Source organism: Phodopus roborovskii, unplaced genomic scaffold, assembly GCF_943737965.1.
Source record: "Phodopus roborovskii unplaced genomic scaffold, PHOROB, whole genome shotgun sequence".
Taxonomy (NCBI): domain Eukaryota; kingdom Metazoa; phylum Chordata; class Mammalia; order Rodentia; family Cricetidae; genus Phodopus; species Phodopus roborovskii.
The window spans coordinates 16,936,881-16,953,125 of record NW_026126433.1 but is presented as its reverse complement, the minus strand read 5'-3'; the positions used below and the strand labels follow the sequence as shown (position 1 = coordinate 16,953,125).

Below are 16,245 nucleotides of genomic sequence, written 5' to 3'. Positions count from 1 at the left end.
AAAAAAAATCCTAAAGATTTCAAAGTTACCCAAACTCTGACTATGAAACATGAATGGATATTTGTTCAGGACTTACTCATAGTTCATTTTATGCTGTTCCAAAGTAGACTGGATAGTTTGAGATTCCTTTTCACTAACTCGGAAATCCACTGTCATATTAGCAGCAACATCATGGGTAGCATCTGGATACCAGAAATCAAGCTGCAGAGACAAGCCCATTGTTAGCTGTGGAATGTTTGCTTGCCAAACACGTATATATTTAAAAAGCTGAGTGTAGCTAGCACATCTTTAACTTCAGAGCTATGGAGGATAAAAACACTGATTTCTGGGGCTTGTTGCTTGCTGGGCTCAGGAGAAGTCCTTTTTCAAGGGAAAAAGGCAAAATGATACAGACATTGGAAGAAGATTTCTGCTGGCTTCTGTCTACAAATGGACATCATATATGCTCCCCACATAGGAGGGCAATGCACTACAGCACACACAAATACCACACACACAGTAACCATGTATGATGCACCATAAAGTAGTGTAAGGTTTTGTGTAACTAATAAGCTAATGATTTTTTTGACAAATATATTTAAGGAGTGTTGAATATCAAGGAGCAGGAAAAAATTACTTATACTAATGTTTTAGGACAATGCATTTATTGGAGCAAATAGAAGCAACAACTCCTTTGGTAAATCTCACTTCACCTCTATCATTTTGGATGTGAACAACATTATTTTATGATTGATTCAATCACAGTTGGCTATAATCTGGCTTTTTACAACTTTCTGGCTCCTCCCATGGATTTCTTTGTGAATTCTGGAATTTCTAGACGTTTTGTATTCATCATGAAGTTGCATTTTATTAACCTTTGTTTTAGTTTTACTATTTTAGGAATATATCCTTGATCTAGTCATTGGAACTGATTATTTTTCATTGTGCCTTAATGAAAAAAAATATGGCTAATAAGATTCCTTGCTGAGTACTGTGGATGTAGTGAAATGAATATACATCCTTAGACATTCTGAGTTTTCTTAGTGCGACTTTCCTCTTTGCTGTTCCCACAGCTGGAAATTTCAGAAATTTGATGAACAAGCCCACAAGGATAGCATTCTGGTTAAAATAGTTAGAAAGTTTCCAGTTATTGATTTTTTTTAAAAAAAAATCACAGTCACTTTTGAAGCCAAGTGAAGTACAAATTCCCAGTATGGGTAATGGGAAAGAGATTTCCAGTGTCCACCATCACACCCTACCTGGGAGATATGAAGGAGATGCCCAGTCTCCACCATCACACTAAGATTGAGGCATGTCCAAGTCACCTTTGATATCTGTTAGTTACATCACATTTGAGCTCTTAGACAGTCCATTATGGGACAACCTGAAGCTTTTATGAACCAGTCAGCATGTTTGTTTTATTTTGAAACATCATGTCAAAAGTTGGACATATCAGGGTTTGGTTCACAGGCTAGACATCACCATTACACAATAACAATATCTGTGTTACAACAAGAAAATGTTGAGAAAGAATTTCAAGCTCAAAGAACTGTTATGGGCATTTATCAAGTAGCATACATAGAGGTGGAGGCCACAGATGTGTCTTACTGGGACGTTGTAAGAGGTTTTATGTGGCAAACAAAGATGAATACACGCATTTTCATCATGTTAACCATCAGCAGAGGAAGGAGCAGGATGTTCTACCACAGAAAGAGTAAGGCAACTTCCTGAAATATGTATTGGCTGATCTGAGTCTTATAGAAACTCAGGAAGACATAGCCAGATTTTAGAAAAATTAGAAAATAACATTTCTTGTGAGAAAACAGACGCAACAATGGTGAAATTGTGATGTCTGTGGATCTCTAGAGGAAAGAAACAGAGAGGAGGGGCTTGGGACTGAAAAGGGTAGCCACACCAAAACCCACAGAAAATGCTTTTATGGTTTTTCTGTTTGTTTGTTTTTGTTTTTTACAAAACCAGAAGCTTGTGGTATCCATTGTTGCTGCTGCTGTGCCACTGGAGAATGGGAGATTATCAGCCTCATGTTACAGAAGAAGAGGTTGATGCCCTGTGAACATCTGTAACTTGCCTAAGGCCACAAGGCCAATCTAGAGCTAGTATATGAACCCTTACATCTGGCTCTGAAGAGCATGCTGTCCTCATAGACACTTTCTAATTAGGAGTCACAGCTGTCAAGTTTTAAGATCTTCATGAACTCTTGGCTTTGTGGTATGTAGGGCTATAATGGTGTGCTAGAGAAGGAACACTGGAGTTGCTCCTGTAAGAGGCAGGATGGACTTGTCATTGGCAGCACAGGGGAGGCAATTGTGTGGGTGGGAAGGATTAGAATTCACAGAAGTTTGGAATGATTTGACTGAAGAGATGAGTGTGACTAGAATGAAAGCCAGACTTGATTTTGGGTTAAATCTGATGTGTAATCTTGGCCATTTAACTTACTATGTTTTTACTCCAGGTCCTGTGTTTTAAAGGTGTTGAATTGTGAATCTGCTGATAAATATGAAACAGAAGTGCCTTGTTTAAAAGGAATGGCTAAACCAAAAAATGCAGAATGTTCTTTCTGTCTTTCTTCCTTCCTTCCTTCCTTCCTTCCTTCCTTCCTTCCTTCCTTCCTTCCTTTCTTTCTTCCTTTCTTTCGGTCAGGAAACTGCTTTACAGTTAAGAATTTCCTTTCAAAGTATACCTACTCTCGGCAAAGCCAGCATCAGCCAGTACTTTACTCTCATCTGTTTGTACTTAAACAGAAGTCACCAGGAGAAATTTGAGTGGATTGGCTGATGGAGAATACAGACAGAAGGAAAAAGGGGGCAATGAGAAAGGTGCCAAGAATGTCTCTTGTTTTACAGATTTATTAAGAAGCTGTTGCTTGTGAAGCTGGAAGGAAAAACAGTCAACTGTGGAAACAAAATGAAGTGATGGGTTATCCCAATGATTCCTGTCATCTCCACATATTTGTCAGCCTTTAGGTAACTCTGGGGGCATTGAAGGTAAAAGAAAAGAATATCTCTTAGAGGATAGAAAAGAAAGAGATAACACCCCTCTGAATGATTTACCTCAATGATTTGGGTCAAGTCCTTCAAGATGATTGCTTCCTTTTCATCCTGGGGCTTCACACGGAATATCTTCTCCCTTCCAGTAGGCAGAAGACAAAAATCAAAGAAGAAAAAATGCAAACCAAATCAAACCAAAACGAAACAAAAATTCAGTGAATTCATTCTCCTATCACCCAGAGACTGGATCAAAAGCGGATAATTTACCTGTCAAAGCGGATAGGAGCAGTTGCAAGTGTGGTGGAGACAACAGCTGTAAACAAAAAGAACTTCATGGTCCTTCTTGGCTTGATCTGACCCCTCTACTGGTTTTATACCTCAGCTTTTATCTCAATGAGCAGCTGATTTCCTCTGGGGTTTCCAGGGATGGACCCCGTGTTTTTACAGTTGTGGGGTAGGTAGGCATGTTAATATGCAGACTTCTTTCCACTTGTTTCTTTGTTTCTTTGTTTCTTTCTTTCTTTCTTTTTTCAAAGCAAATAACACAATTTTATTGTTTCCATAATAGTCTCTGGACAAGGTGAAGACAAAGGAGACAAGAACAACACTCTCATTCCTACCACAAATGGATGTTACAAGTCTCTAGTAGTTTAACATATGAAAATGTATATAAAAATAAAAATAAAACCCAGAGAAATATAAATATTCAGATATTTGCAGCACAATACAATATCTTTAAAAAAACAACAAAGCAGTATTTTTGTAATAGAATATGTAACTGATAGTAATTTAAAATGCCAAAGTACACCTGTAATCTAGACTGAGGATTGCAGAATTACAAAAGTATACAAATGTAGGATCAGCTTGTACTCTGTTTCAGGCGGTGTGGCATGATCAAACCACGTTAGTCTGGAAGGAATCCACATCTTTTCATTTTCTGTGGAAACAAAAATAGAAATCCTTTTCCCCAGTAACTTATCCTTCAACTTAAATTTTGGAGTCAAAGCATTGTTTTTTTAGTTTAATATATTATTTTACATGTCGATCCCAGTTCCCTCTCTCTTCCTCCCTCCCTCCCTCCCTCCCTCCCTCCCTCCCCCTCCCTCCCTCCCTTTTTACCCTCTCTGCCCTCTCACATGCACTCTAAACACCCTCCCCTCCCATGCCCCCACCCCAATTCCATATGTAGGGGAATGCCATCCAGTTGGGGTCATGAGATCTGACAGGTCCTGTGAAGTAGGGACTAGGGCTTCTCTCCTGTCTCTAGATTAAGGCAGTTATCCCTCCATGGGGGATATGTTCGCAAAGTTCTTTTGTGAACCAGGGATACATCCTGGCTCCACTGTCTGAGGTCTCTTAGACTGCTCAGTCCTTCTGGCTGATCCTACATTCAAAACAGCTGGACAAAACAGCCCTACAGACTACAGCCAGGATATCTGAATCTTCTTCGAATCCCCCCAAGACAGCGCCCCTTACCAGCAGGAAGTTGTTTGGAAAGAACGACGCCCAAATTCCCAAATATTGTGTATAAATGTTTGTTTTCATTTAATTGGACTGTTATATAAAATTAAATAAAATTAAAAAAAAGTATACAAATAAAAACAAGTTTAGTGCTCAGAGACCAACAGTACTTTTATAATCAAACCCAACTAACATTATACTAAAAGTATATATGTGTATATGTACCTATATACACCACACCCACCATACCTATTTTAGAAAAAAAGGTGCATGGTGAAAATGATTCTAAAAATATTCACTGATGAACATCATGTATGAAACCTTCTGTGTGAAAAATTAAACTATTTTTGTGCAATTCCATGTTTTCATCCCACTGAAAACATGTTGAAAGACATTTTACGATGGCATGGTCCTAAGGCATTCCCCTCTACAGTGGTTCTCCACCCACTCAACACCAAGATGGCAGCTCAGAGAGAGGTCACATGGATACAGCCTGACATACCCTTGTGGCACTCACTCCCTGGAACTCCACTCACTCTTGAAACCAGGAAGTTTAGAGTTGCTACAAAGACTTGCCATAAAATGCAGTTTATCTAGTCCAAATTAGATACTCAAGATATTAAGAGGTTTCTCAAAAGCCCTATAATTAAAAAATTCTATATTGGAACAGCTAAGCAAGTTCTCACTGAATTAACATTGCATCCTTCCTTCACCTGCATAAATTCAATTTGCTTTAATATTTCTTTGCCCCAGTATATCAGTCTGGAGTTCACAAATACCCCTAAAAGTCCATTTCATTATGAAAAAAGATTCCATAGTAGTACCATGCGAATATATAAGAAGATAAAGGCTTCTAAAATCTGTTTGATGAACCTTAGAACATTATTCAGTTGGAGTAACTACTAAGGGTATAAATAAAAACAGAAGTTGAATGGATTAAATATTTATGTCAATAACCATACCATATCTAGTAAACAAACGAAATGACAAGCTACCCCGAGCTACCTCTATAAGCACTGAGGATCTAAAGCATAAAGTGAGTAACTGCATACATTAGAAAAGGAGAAGAGTCTGAGGCAAGAATTGTAGGTGTGTAAATATATATTTATGTGCACACACGTGTGTATTATTCTCTATATAATTACATACATATCCACAAGATGCCCTGATGCATAGTTCAGTTCTAAAGACCTTGTCAAGAGACAAACTACTTATAGTACAGGCCCTAGAGTTCATACTACCTGCATAAGAAACCAATGTGCATGTATTCACAGCATAAACCTTAGCAACAAAAACATTGCTATTAACATAGGCTTTAGGTTGATCGATTTGTTTTTCACCACTATAAATCGGTAATTTAATCACAATATTTCTTACATGGAGAATCAAAATAATAGCAAAAAACTGCAACTGGCTTTTGAATTCACAAGAAAGATGCTTGGTAAGGTAAACAAACAAAGTTCAATTTCCAGAGTAAGAATATCAAAACTATGTAAATCTCCTGAGATGCAGTTCAATTACTACATCATTAGAAAAAATAGAATCATAAAATAAGCGCCACCAGCTAAACATTTCCAACACATTGACCAGTATGTTCATCTCTTTCCTCTTTTGTTTCCAGCTGGAGGTCTCTTCAACTGAAGGAGTTGTCCTCCTGTTCCAAACCCCGCATAGGCAAGATTGGACACCCCAAATGTCAAACCAGCTGATTCTCTGATGCCAAGATTGCTGAAGTTAAACCCAGAAGTACTTGAGCTGCCAAAGCCTGCACTAAGACTTCCTGAGGGTTCATCTGTTGTTCCAATCCAAATGTGGAGGCCCCTGAGGTTCTGCTTCTGAAACCAGAGCTAGCTCCAAATCCTTCAAGGTTTGAAGAACCTAAGCCTCTTGATTGCAAGTCTGTGCCAATACCTGAGCCTAATGGCATTGCAAAACAACTCCCAGAGATGTCTGTGGCCCTGAAGCAGGCTGTTGCTGCTGTGTCTTGCAGCTATGGCAATGGTTACTGCATTTGGCATGGTGCTGAAAGGCATAGGTCTAGTAGTAACTCTGAGTGCATTGTACCACTTCTTGGCTTCTGCTCTCCTGGCTTCAATCACATCTACAGCATCACCTAAAAACATTTTCCTGTAGCTTAGATACTGTTCTTTAAGTACATTTACATTTTCATGAATGGGTTGAAGTTGTACAGTTAAAGCTACAAATATTTGATAAATTTTCTGCATAGCCATTGATAAATCTTGAGGAGTTATATGTGAAATGTTTGCTTGAGTGGCAAGATAGTTCTTCAATCTGCTGCCTGTACTGCTGAAGCTGTACCTCAAATTGTTGACTCAAGACTCTGAGTAGTCAGCAGGAGCTGTATTTTCATGCTGAAGTTCAGGTGGTGTTATCTGGATTCTTAAAGCTATTTCAGCAGTCTTTAACTCCTGAGCTCTTTCTAACTTCAGTTTGTTGATATTGAAAGAGTTCCTCTGCAATCCATTGACAACCAATGACAGAAGCTGCTTCAGAGCTTTGAAGCCTTTCAGAGCTTTGATGTCTTTCTGGACTTTGAGCACTGCTTTGGAAGACACTTGACTAATTTTTTCTTGGACTTATTTTTGTTCTTTGACAAATTTCTGGAGATTTTCAACATCCTGAGAGATGACAGGAGGCAGGTTTTCATCTTTCAGAGCTTTACTATCCTCTGGCTTTGTTCTTGTTTTATCACTCTTTCTATCTGAGGAGGTATATCACCAAGGCCTTCATTGCCTGCAGTTGCAGTACATGCTATTGTTCTGAAAGACAAGCTTAAAGCACTTTGTCCAAGACCTGATGTTGCTGTGTTTGCACCCTGGAAAGGTGAACCTCCCAAGCCATCTAAGGCTTCCCCTAAAAAAGCCCTGTCGATGCTGTTGTAGTTGTGGCTGGTGTTGTTCCCAAATTATTTAAAGTAAATCCTGTGGATGCTGCTGGAGTGGATGTCAGAGCAGGCGAAAAAGTGAGAATACTTGATGGGAGATGCCATTATGTATATATGGTTCTCATACTGGTTAATGAATACAGCACTGTTGGCCAATAGGAAAGGAAGATAGGACGGACTAGGAGACAAGGAGGAAAGAGGAAGGAGTAAGGAGGAGTCAAGATGGAGAGTCTGGAGAGAACAGAACTGCCATTCCTCCGCTCTGGTAAGACCACATGTAAATACATAGAAATGGGTTAATACTTAAGACAGAGCTAGCCGATAAGAAACTAGTACCAGGCCAACAGCATTGTATCAAATACAGAGTCTCTGTGTGTTAATTGGGGCTGGTGCGGTGGCGGGACAAGACCAGGCGCGGCAGCAGGAAAAAACCTATTCTTACAACTACTAGCTGAGGGAGACATGCCAGGCAGGGAAAACGGTGTGGCAGACACTGCAGGTTTACTAAATCCTAAACTGAAGCCTTTTGTAGATCCTGATGTTCCTGAACTTGCTCCTCCTAGAGTGAACCTAGTGGCAGGCTTATCTCCAAAAAGTTCTGAGCCAAAACCACTGGCAGAAGCAGATGTACATGCTGGGGTGGCAGAGCTTCAGAGAGTTCTAAAGTTAAGCCCCACAGAAGGTGTGCTAGACATGCTGGTCCCTAAGGAGAACCTGCTGCCTGTGCCAGTCCCTCTGGGGGCCACGGTGATGGGGCTCAGTAGATATGGCGGCTGTGGGCACAAGGGTGGAGATACCTGGGGTGCTTCTGTCTCCTCACTGCCAAGGTAGGATGTGCAACATCACTGTGGCCCAGCAGGGATCAAACAGGAAGTTCAACCTAGTAGGTGCACGATGAGGATGGAGGGAGCACACATGAATGCATACTGGGATAGGGATTTAGTTCTGTTTGTTCTAAAATACTAGCCTCTCAGTAAGCTTGAATTGAACAGCAGATGAAATCCATTCATATGTTTTAAATACACACACAAAATAATATAGTTAATTTTGATATGTACTTTGATGCACAGTCTTAAGTAATGAAACTTTATAGAGTTATGGCTGTTTCTTTTATTTTCCTTTCTTTTCTCTTCCTTTCTCTTCCCCTTTCTCTCTCTCTCCCTGTCCTTCCCTCTCTCCCTCCCTCCCTCCCTTCTTCCTTCCTTCCCTCTGTCCTTCCTCCCTTCTTCCTTTCTTTCTCTTTTAGGGATGAGGTGAACAAGGTATTGCTATGTAGCCCAGTTTGACTTTGAACTCAGAAACTTCCTGTCTCAGCTTTATAAGTGCTAGGATTACAAGTGTTTGCTACCATGTCAAGCTTGGTCACATATTATAACTACCAAAATAATATTTTATTGGAGGATGTCCTTATTATCCAAAGAAGAGTGAATGCTCCATTCAAGAGTTTCATGTGTTCTTCCAAGTGTCTTGCCTAAACTCTGAAGATAAGAAAGAGGAAATTTTTACAAATGCCTTATGTCTTTATTGGTCAAGATTGCCAAGGTTAGAAATTCTCAGAGCAAAGGCTTGGTCTGTTGCTTTTTCCTGAAGATGTGTTTGACAAGGGCAGACTGAAAAGGAAAGTTTGGTTTTACATTTATACTGATACAAAGTCAGAATGGCTCCTAAATCTTTGCTGTACCAAAGTGAGCATTGTCTTGCTTTGGTTCCTTGTCTGTAAGGAATGATGCTAAGAAGATGTTGATAAATGATGATGGGGGTTAAGTGTGATAGTGTATGTAAGGGAATTGGCATCAAGTAAAGGGATATTAAGTGCCAGCTCACCTTCAGGTGCTATGAACAGAGACTTCCCGATTGCCACTGGCAGGACAATGCTGGTTGCTATCAACTTGTACCGTGTGCTAGATTCAAGTAGAGGTAGCTATAAGCTTTAGGAATATTGATGTCTCCTATTTCAAGAACAGTGCTGTTTGTTTCTAGGTACTTGATCTTCAGATTAAAAACCCTCTAATTGAACACAGAAAATACCTTTGCAATTTATAAGAAAGAATAAAAGAGTGTCTCTTAATTCTGGCAGTATAAGGTGTTGTTCTTCTGCAGCTAATGCCTAAGAAACACAAACACGAGACTCAGCGCCCATGTGGAGTTTATTGAGATAAGGGAGAGAAAGAGGGGGTAGTTGGTGGCCAACCGAAAGCAGGAGAGAGAGAGAGAGAGAGAGAGAGAGAGAGAGAGAGAGAGAGAGAGAGAGAAGAGGGGGAGCAAGAGAGAGCAAGAGGGGGCAAGAGGGGGCAAGAGAGAGCAAGAGAGAGAGGTGTGCTTGGTGCGCTTGCTTTAAAAGGGGGGCTTGCACACGCCTAACTGAGTCCTCTGGCGGCCAGGTAAAGCTTGAGCCACCAGGTAAGGCTGACATAGGGATGACATGGCCATGGGGGTCCCGCCCATCGTCGGTGGGGGGCAGGGGTCAGCTGGCTGCTAGTTCCTAACAAAAAGTATTTTTTGAAGCTTTTAAAAATTGGTCTTAAAACTCTGACGCTAAGTCTGGTGAGCTGAGTTAAGGCTCTGGCAGAAGGAGAGAACGGACTCACCTAGTCTGCCCTGAGTGTCTGAGCTTTCCTTGTGTAAGGTTGAGAAGAGGTTTGATTTTCTTAGGGATCTAGATGATTTGAGGGTAGTGGTAACCTCATGATAGTATTCTGATGATAAAGTAAGTACATCTTTGGACCTGTAATATCAGTTATCTGCTAATAACACCATGTTTCTGAGTAGTATCTTGGCCTGCCATATACTCGGCATTACCCCCCCCTGACACCCACACCCACCCACCCACCCACCCACCCACCCACACACACACACACACACAAACACACACACACACACACAAAATCCATTTACCATTTGATGTAAATAAAAGACAATACATTTCAGGGATATTCAGGAAAATTTTACTCAGAACCTGTTATTCCTTGGGAGACAGAGTTTAAAGTAGCCTCCTATTACCGTATCAAAGTTTAAAAAAAGGCTTGCCCTATGTGAAAAGCAGGATGAACAGTTGTGAGACATCATGCCATCTCAGAATGGACTATGTCAGATAGTCATATTTCACAGGATAACCAGTGTCTTCAAACTAAGAGCTTAACACTTTATACAGCAATAAGTTTATATCTTTTGGAGCACTGGACTCCCAGGACTTTTATGGCACATGTTAAGATATTGCTTGATTTTTTTTAGCTCTACCTTCCTGCTTTTTAACATTATTACCATCAAAGGAATGTCACAGAAAATAGAAGTGAAAGGTTCTCGTGAGTTAGTAGGATCTTTCTAATGATTCTCCTTAAAATTCAATCCAATGTACTGTTAGAATATCTTTACATATCACACTAAAGGGTGTGCTAAGGGGATAAGTGCTGGATTTGGTTGTAGATGTTGGATTTATTATTTTTTCCTATGGTGCTAGGGATTAAACCAATGTATTAGAGTCTGTAATTAAAAAATATTGATTGATTGTGTGTTTGCATGAATGCCATGTATGGAGATCAAAGTATAACTTTGTGGCATTGGTTTCCCCCTTCCACCATGTGGGTTCCAAGGCTTTGCAGCAAGTGTTCTTACCTGCTAAGACATCTCAATGTTCCATAATGGGCTGGGTTCTTAAAATCAAAACAAAGTATGTGATGCAGAAGCGACTGTCTGCTCCAATTAAACAGATCATCAAAATTCTGTGTGGTCCCCCAACTAACTTGTTAATTTTCTGTGTTTTTTAACCTAGAAAATTTGTCTTTGATCAGTTCATATGGTTCATCTGCAAAAACAGAGGACTATGTAGTACTGGTTGTTAGATATGTAGCAATTACATAAGAGGAACCAGGAAATGTTCTGCTATTTCTTAACTAAACCAAGATAGACAATGATTCAGCACAGCCAAGAATGGTTGTTATAAGAGTTTGGAGCTTCAGGAAGGGGTCTGGGTAGAAGTGGGTTCACTAAATGGAAGAGGCTAAAGGAAGAAGAAGAAGCTTTCTCATGAGCTGAGAGTATGCACACTTGTATGACCAAGGATAAGAAGGTCAGCTGGGCAGGTGCTCACTGGAACAATGTATTAGGAAGAAGTGAAACAGACTTCTACTTTTTTGTTTTTCTTGGCACATATTAAATTTACAGAACTCATAGCCAACTACCTATTAATTTTCATTAGATAGGCAATTATAGCAAAAGTGGCTTGAGTGTTGAAAACCTTAGATACTCATACTCCTGATAATATTTGCACATTTGCTTTCCTATTCCCTACTATCCTTAAATGATCTCTCCAAATTTTAGAAAAGTCCACATGTATTCCTCGACATTTCAAAAAGCATTTAGTTTAGTACTTTGGAGGATTCTTATTTATCTTCATAATTTGGATGTTTTGGTTTGCTAAATTCCTTAGTCAGGCATGGGTATTACTGGCCAGAGACAAGGTAAAAAAAAAAAAAGTGTCCTGTATAACAGGAATTACATACAATTTCAAGAGAACTTCACTCATAACTACAACTGAATTAGCTCTCCAATTTATGGCAGCAAGCTTTAACTGAAAAAGATGGAGGAGAGCTGCATATATATACCCAGGGAACATGTATAACAAATACATGTAAATAAATATACATTCATAGAATTTACTTTTTGCACTTAAGTATCTCAATTGAAATGGATTCCTAACTGCTTTGGCGATTGATGAGTTTTAGCAGTTGTACTGCTGCCATCTTGTGGGGAGTGAGAGTATTATTCTTTGGCTTGACAGTTTCTCCCCAATTCCAAATGACTATGACTTTAAACAATTTTTGTATTAGAAATTTTAACATATTATGTTTATGTTCCATTGAACATGGAATCACATTTCATTGTAACAACATGTTGTTTCTATAAGTCACTCCCAAATTATAAATTAGGTATATATTACTCGACTTTAAAAATTAAACTTGGTGTGATGTATTAGCCCACTTTCTGCTAATTCCAGAAAATATTAACTTATGTGTGATGTGTAAGTCATGGAGGGATTTTGCTTCTTTTATTGGCTAGCTGGTGAGGCAGCATCTCTTTTATTGTTTTCAATCTGCTGGCCACAATCAGCAGTTCTAAGAAGACTGTAGTTTCCGATGACTCTAAGATCAGTGCCTCAAGTTTGACCTCGGGTCTTGGCTTTGTGTGATGTGGTCCTCCTCTACCCCCCCCCCCAAGCCTACCTGTGCCCCCTCCACCAACTCATGCAATTCCTTAAGCACTGGCTTTCTTTCACTACTTTTAGAATGATCACAGTGTTTGTCACTTTGTACAGCTTATTGTGACTCATTCACCCATATCATAGCATGTCTTAAAAGCTCCTTCACACAGCCAGAACACATTTTGCATGTTCTTTTAAGTAGCCTAGTATAACCCAAATAACTATTTTATTGTTCTTTTATCAATTAAAATAACGGATTATTTTAGTTGATTACTTGTTAAGTGTCTGTCTCATCTAATGGCTCACATATATAGAATAGGAAGATGTGTAATAATTCTCTTTCATTGTTCTTTCTTCAACTGCTTAGTAGAATTCTTGGCATGTTATAGATATTTCATTATGTTACTTGAATGAACTCAGATAAAACTTAAGCCAAGATGTCACCTTTTCCAGTGTACTAATTTTACAATCTTCCACTTCCCCCCATGTTTCTTTTTATTCATAAGCTCCCCATTATAGCCATGGTTCCCTGCCAATGTAGGCCAGCTCCTCAGGGACAGGCTTCTCCATAACTAATCACGCCAAAATCAGCACACAGCTGGTTTTCCCATTGTTCAGTCACCCTCCATCCCAAAGCAGGCAATCTGGTATGTTTTCTAGTAATGATATGATTTTATTAGGGTGAGTTTTAGAGGTCCAAGTAAGTTAATATACACAGAATATTAAAAGAAATATTAGGATCTAAAAAGCCCCCAAAGAAACACAAAAGTCAAGAGGGACCAGAAATGAACAGTGAGCATTTTGAAATAAAGTGTGCTGTGATCTTCACTAATACAGGTGTTCTCGGACATAATTCGCTATGTACTTGACTGCAAGCATTGTCTCCTCACAGGTTTGGCGGATCTGGGACTCAGGAAGGAGAAAACCATATGTGCCTTTATCCCGGAGTTCAAAAGTAAAGGCATATTTGATTCCTTGATCATAAGCCCAGTCATCAGAGCCCCCAGCAGCAAGATCTGAAATGAGAAAAACAGCAGGGGAAGGAAACAAAATCAGCAGCGTCTCTCTTTAACCACAAATTCTTCACTCTGAAAAATACTATGGATAGGCTAACCAGCTAGTCAACAGAAAAACAAAGATTGAAAAAAAAATCCAATTTTTCCCTAGAATTATTTTGTGAGAATTTTATCTCAGAAAGTATTTTGTAGTGATATGAAACTCTCTGCACCTACATGTGGTTGGAGATTACACTATGAATAGCTCATTAAAGAGTGGATGTCTCCCAGGAAAGCAAGGAAAAAATGAGGGTTAAGAGGTTTGTAGAAACCTCAGAATCACAAAACTTGGCAACCAGAGGGAAGGGGTGCCCCTCTTTCACTACTAGCAACTGAACTTGGGGCCTTGTTCATGTCAGGCAAGGCCTTTAACACCAAGCGGACTGGCAAGAAAACCCTAATTTAACTCATCTGAACAAACCCATGGCTAAAAAGATAGTAGAACAAGTGAGTCATCTTTGTCAGTATCACCTTAAGACAACATCTTGCCAAGTGAGGCCACAAAAGTCAATACTCCACCATCCACTTTAACAAACGCAACAGCTCAGGCTGGAGCCTCCTTAGCTTCAGTGGAGACCCCATGATGACAGGTGTGAGTCTCTTATGTCTATTTCTAATCCTTTCAAAACTTGGGCAAAAAGAAGTCATTTGAGGGCAGAGGAAAGTAAAGACAGAAATCAGAAATCAAAAATTGGTTCTGAGAAATGTGCCTTTTAAAATAATTTCAAACTCTATAGTGACTACAACCCTGGGGTCTAGCTCAACCTCTCTCTCTCTCTCTCTCTCTCTCTCTCTCTCTCTCTCTCTCTCTCTGTGTGTGTGTGTGCGTGTTTGTGTGCTGCATGTGTGCAGAAGATGATATTAAATCCATAGGAAATGGAGTTACCTGGGGTTGTGACTCAGCTATGTGGGTACTGGGAATAGAAGCCTGGTTCTTTGTAAGAGCAGTTTTATTCTCATATCATCTATGTTCTAGTCCCCTCCTTTCTTTTTTTCTTTAAGATCTCTTCCTTGCCCTACTCCTCTGATCCTTTCTCTAGTTTCCTGGCATTTATATATGTTGGCCCTGGAACAAACACACACATATGTAAAGCCAAGATCAAGATCTGCATATGAGTAAGAACATGTAGCCTTTGTCTTTCTAGTCTGGGTGACTCTACTCCATGTAACATTTTTCTAGTCCCACTCGTTTTTTTTCTTCAAAATTATATGGTTTCATTTTTTATGACTAAATAAAACTCCATTATTCATTTGTCTTTGTGTGTGTGCATGCGTGCGTGTGTGTGTGTGTGTGTGTGTGTGTGTGTGTGTATGTGTGTTCTTTGTTTGCACAAGTGGAAGAAGTAGGCTCCTTTAAAGAGTGGCTTATTACTTAAGAACCTCTCTTATACCCACAGTCTTTTAATGGAGAAATCATTCCCTATAGTGTTTTCATTCTGCAAGGATCCTTCAGCTAAACATCCGAGTCACCACCTTAGGGATAAAATCCTCATCATGCAGGACACCTAGTTTTAGGTGTCTTCTTACTTTGTCATTCTAATGTCATATCTCCTAGCACCTGAATGCTACCGTATGGTGACTTCTTCCAAGATTGCCTTGGTCTACCTGCTCCCATTTTTCTTTATTGCTTCCTTCCTCCGCATCCTTCCTTTCTTTTTATTTTAGCACCTATGGAGAGCTTGGCACACAGTAGATGCCCAAGAGATGCATACAGAAAGCAGATGATACTGTGGTTTGGTAAGGATATTTATTTCTCTATATATCTATTGAGTAAAAAAAATGTTTCATTTAAAAATCACTGTGATGCAAAGTTATATGGTTTAAATTCTGAGAAAAGAAAAATGGAAAGCATTTGTTCCTTTCTAGACATGTGGATTCTTTGCAAAGTTCTGAAACCAAGACTTACAGATGGTTGTTGCTCCTGGACCGTATGTGTACTTGGTGCCATGCAGAGTGGCAAGTTCCTTGGCTGCACCTTTCACCAGCGCATTCTGAAGAAAAATCATCAGGAAGTGAATAAATGAAAGCAACCATGCCCAACAAACACATACCCTGTACACTTGTTAAAAGAAATATTTATGCCACATTTAGGTTAACATTTTATGTTTTTTTTTTCAATGTGTGTTTCAATTTTCCCTCTTAGAAATATTAAAGTCACAAGCAAATCTTGTGAAAGAATGTGTTCTCTATTGCAAAGCAAAGGTCAGGGAGTCTTTATGCAATTACAGAGGTTGTTGATGTCATTGCACAGGAGTGAAATATATCAAAAAAAAAAAGGCAAACAAAACAGCCATGACTTGACAATGTGGTAGATAGAAAGCCAACACTGAGTTATTACAGGATAGTGTGAATTAGGGCTGGAGTATTAACAGCTGAGCACACAAATGTACAGAGTACAGAAAATGTAACTGTTTTTTAGAGTCAGTTCCTCTGTGTGAAACTGGCATTAGCTTCAAAGTGCTGTTCTTTTATTGCTATCACTAGTAAAGGAACATTTAACCTCTATTGTCCCTGTCATCATCTGTTGTCTCATATGGACCTTTATCTCCCCACAATCACTTTTAGGGTAACCTCATCATGTGTTTTCAATGGCTCCAACTTCCTCTTTTGGCAAAAGACTCATTATGAACACACACCCAG

At 39.4% G+C, this 16,245-nt stretch overlaps 2 protein-coding genes and 1 pseudogene across 2 annotated transcripts in view; all 3 read right to left on the bottom strand.

Annotated features, from left to right (window-relative positions):
- Cpa3 (carboxypeptidase A3) overlaps window positions 1–3,330 on the bottom strand; it is a 29,957-nt gene extending 26,627 nt beyond the window's left edge. The window contains exons 1-3 of the mRNA XM_051185920.1: window positions 3,255–3,330; window positions 3,051–3,126; window positions 77–201 (exon numbers count right to left, since the gene is read on the bottom strand). Of these exons, the coding sequence (XP_051041877.1) occupies window positions 77–201; window positions 3,051–3,126; window positions 3,255–3,322 (269 nt within the window). The 5' untranslated portion in view covers window positions 3,323–3,330. The remainder of the gene's footprint in view (window positions 1–76; window positions 202–3,050; window positions 3,127–3,254) is intronic.
- A 2,713-nt stretch (window positions 3,331–6,043) lies between these two features.
- Window positions 6,044–12,679, bottom strand: LOC127223224 (nucleoporin p58/p45-like; annotated as a pseudogene).
- A 656-nt stretch (window positions 12,680–13,335) lies between these two features.
- Window positions 13,336–16,245, bottom strand: part of Cpb1 (carboxypeptidase B1) — a 28,058-nt gene continuing 25,148 nt past the window's right edge. The window contains exons 10-11 of the mRNA XM_051185923.1: window positions 15,512–15,596; window positions 13,336–13,566 (exon numbers count right to left, since the gene is read on the bottom strand). Of these exons, the coding sequence (XP_051041880.1) occupies window positions 13,379–13,566; window positions 15,512–15,596 (273 nt within the window). The 3' untranslated portion in view covers window positions 13,336–13,378. The remainder of the gene's footprint in view (window positions 13,567–15,511; window positions 15,597–16,245) is intronic.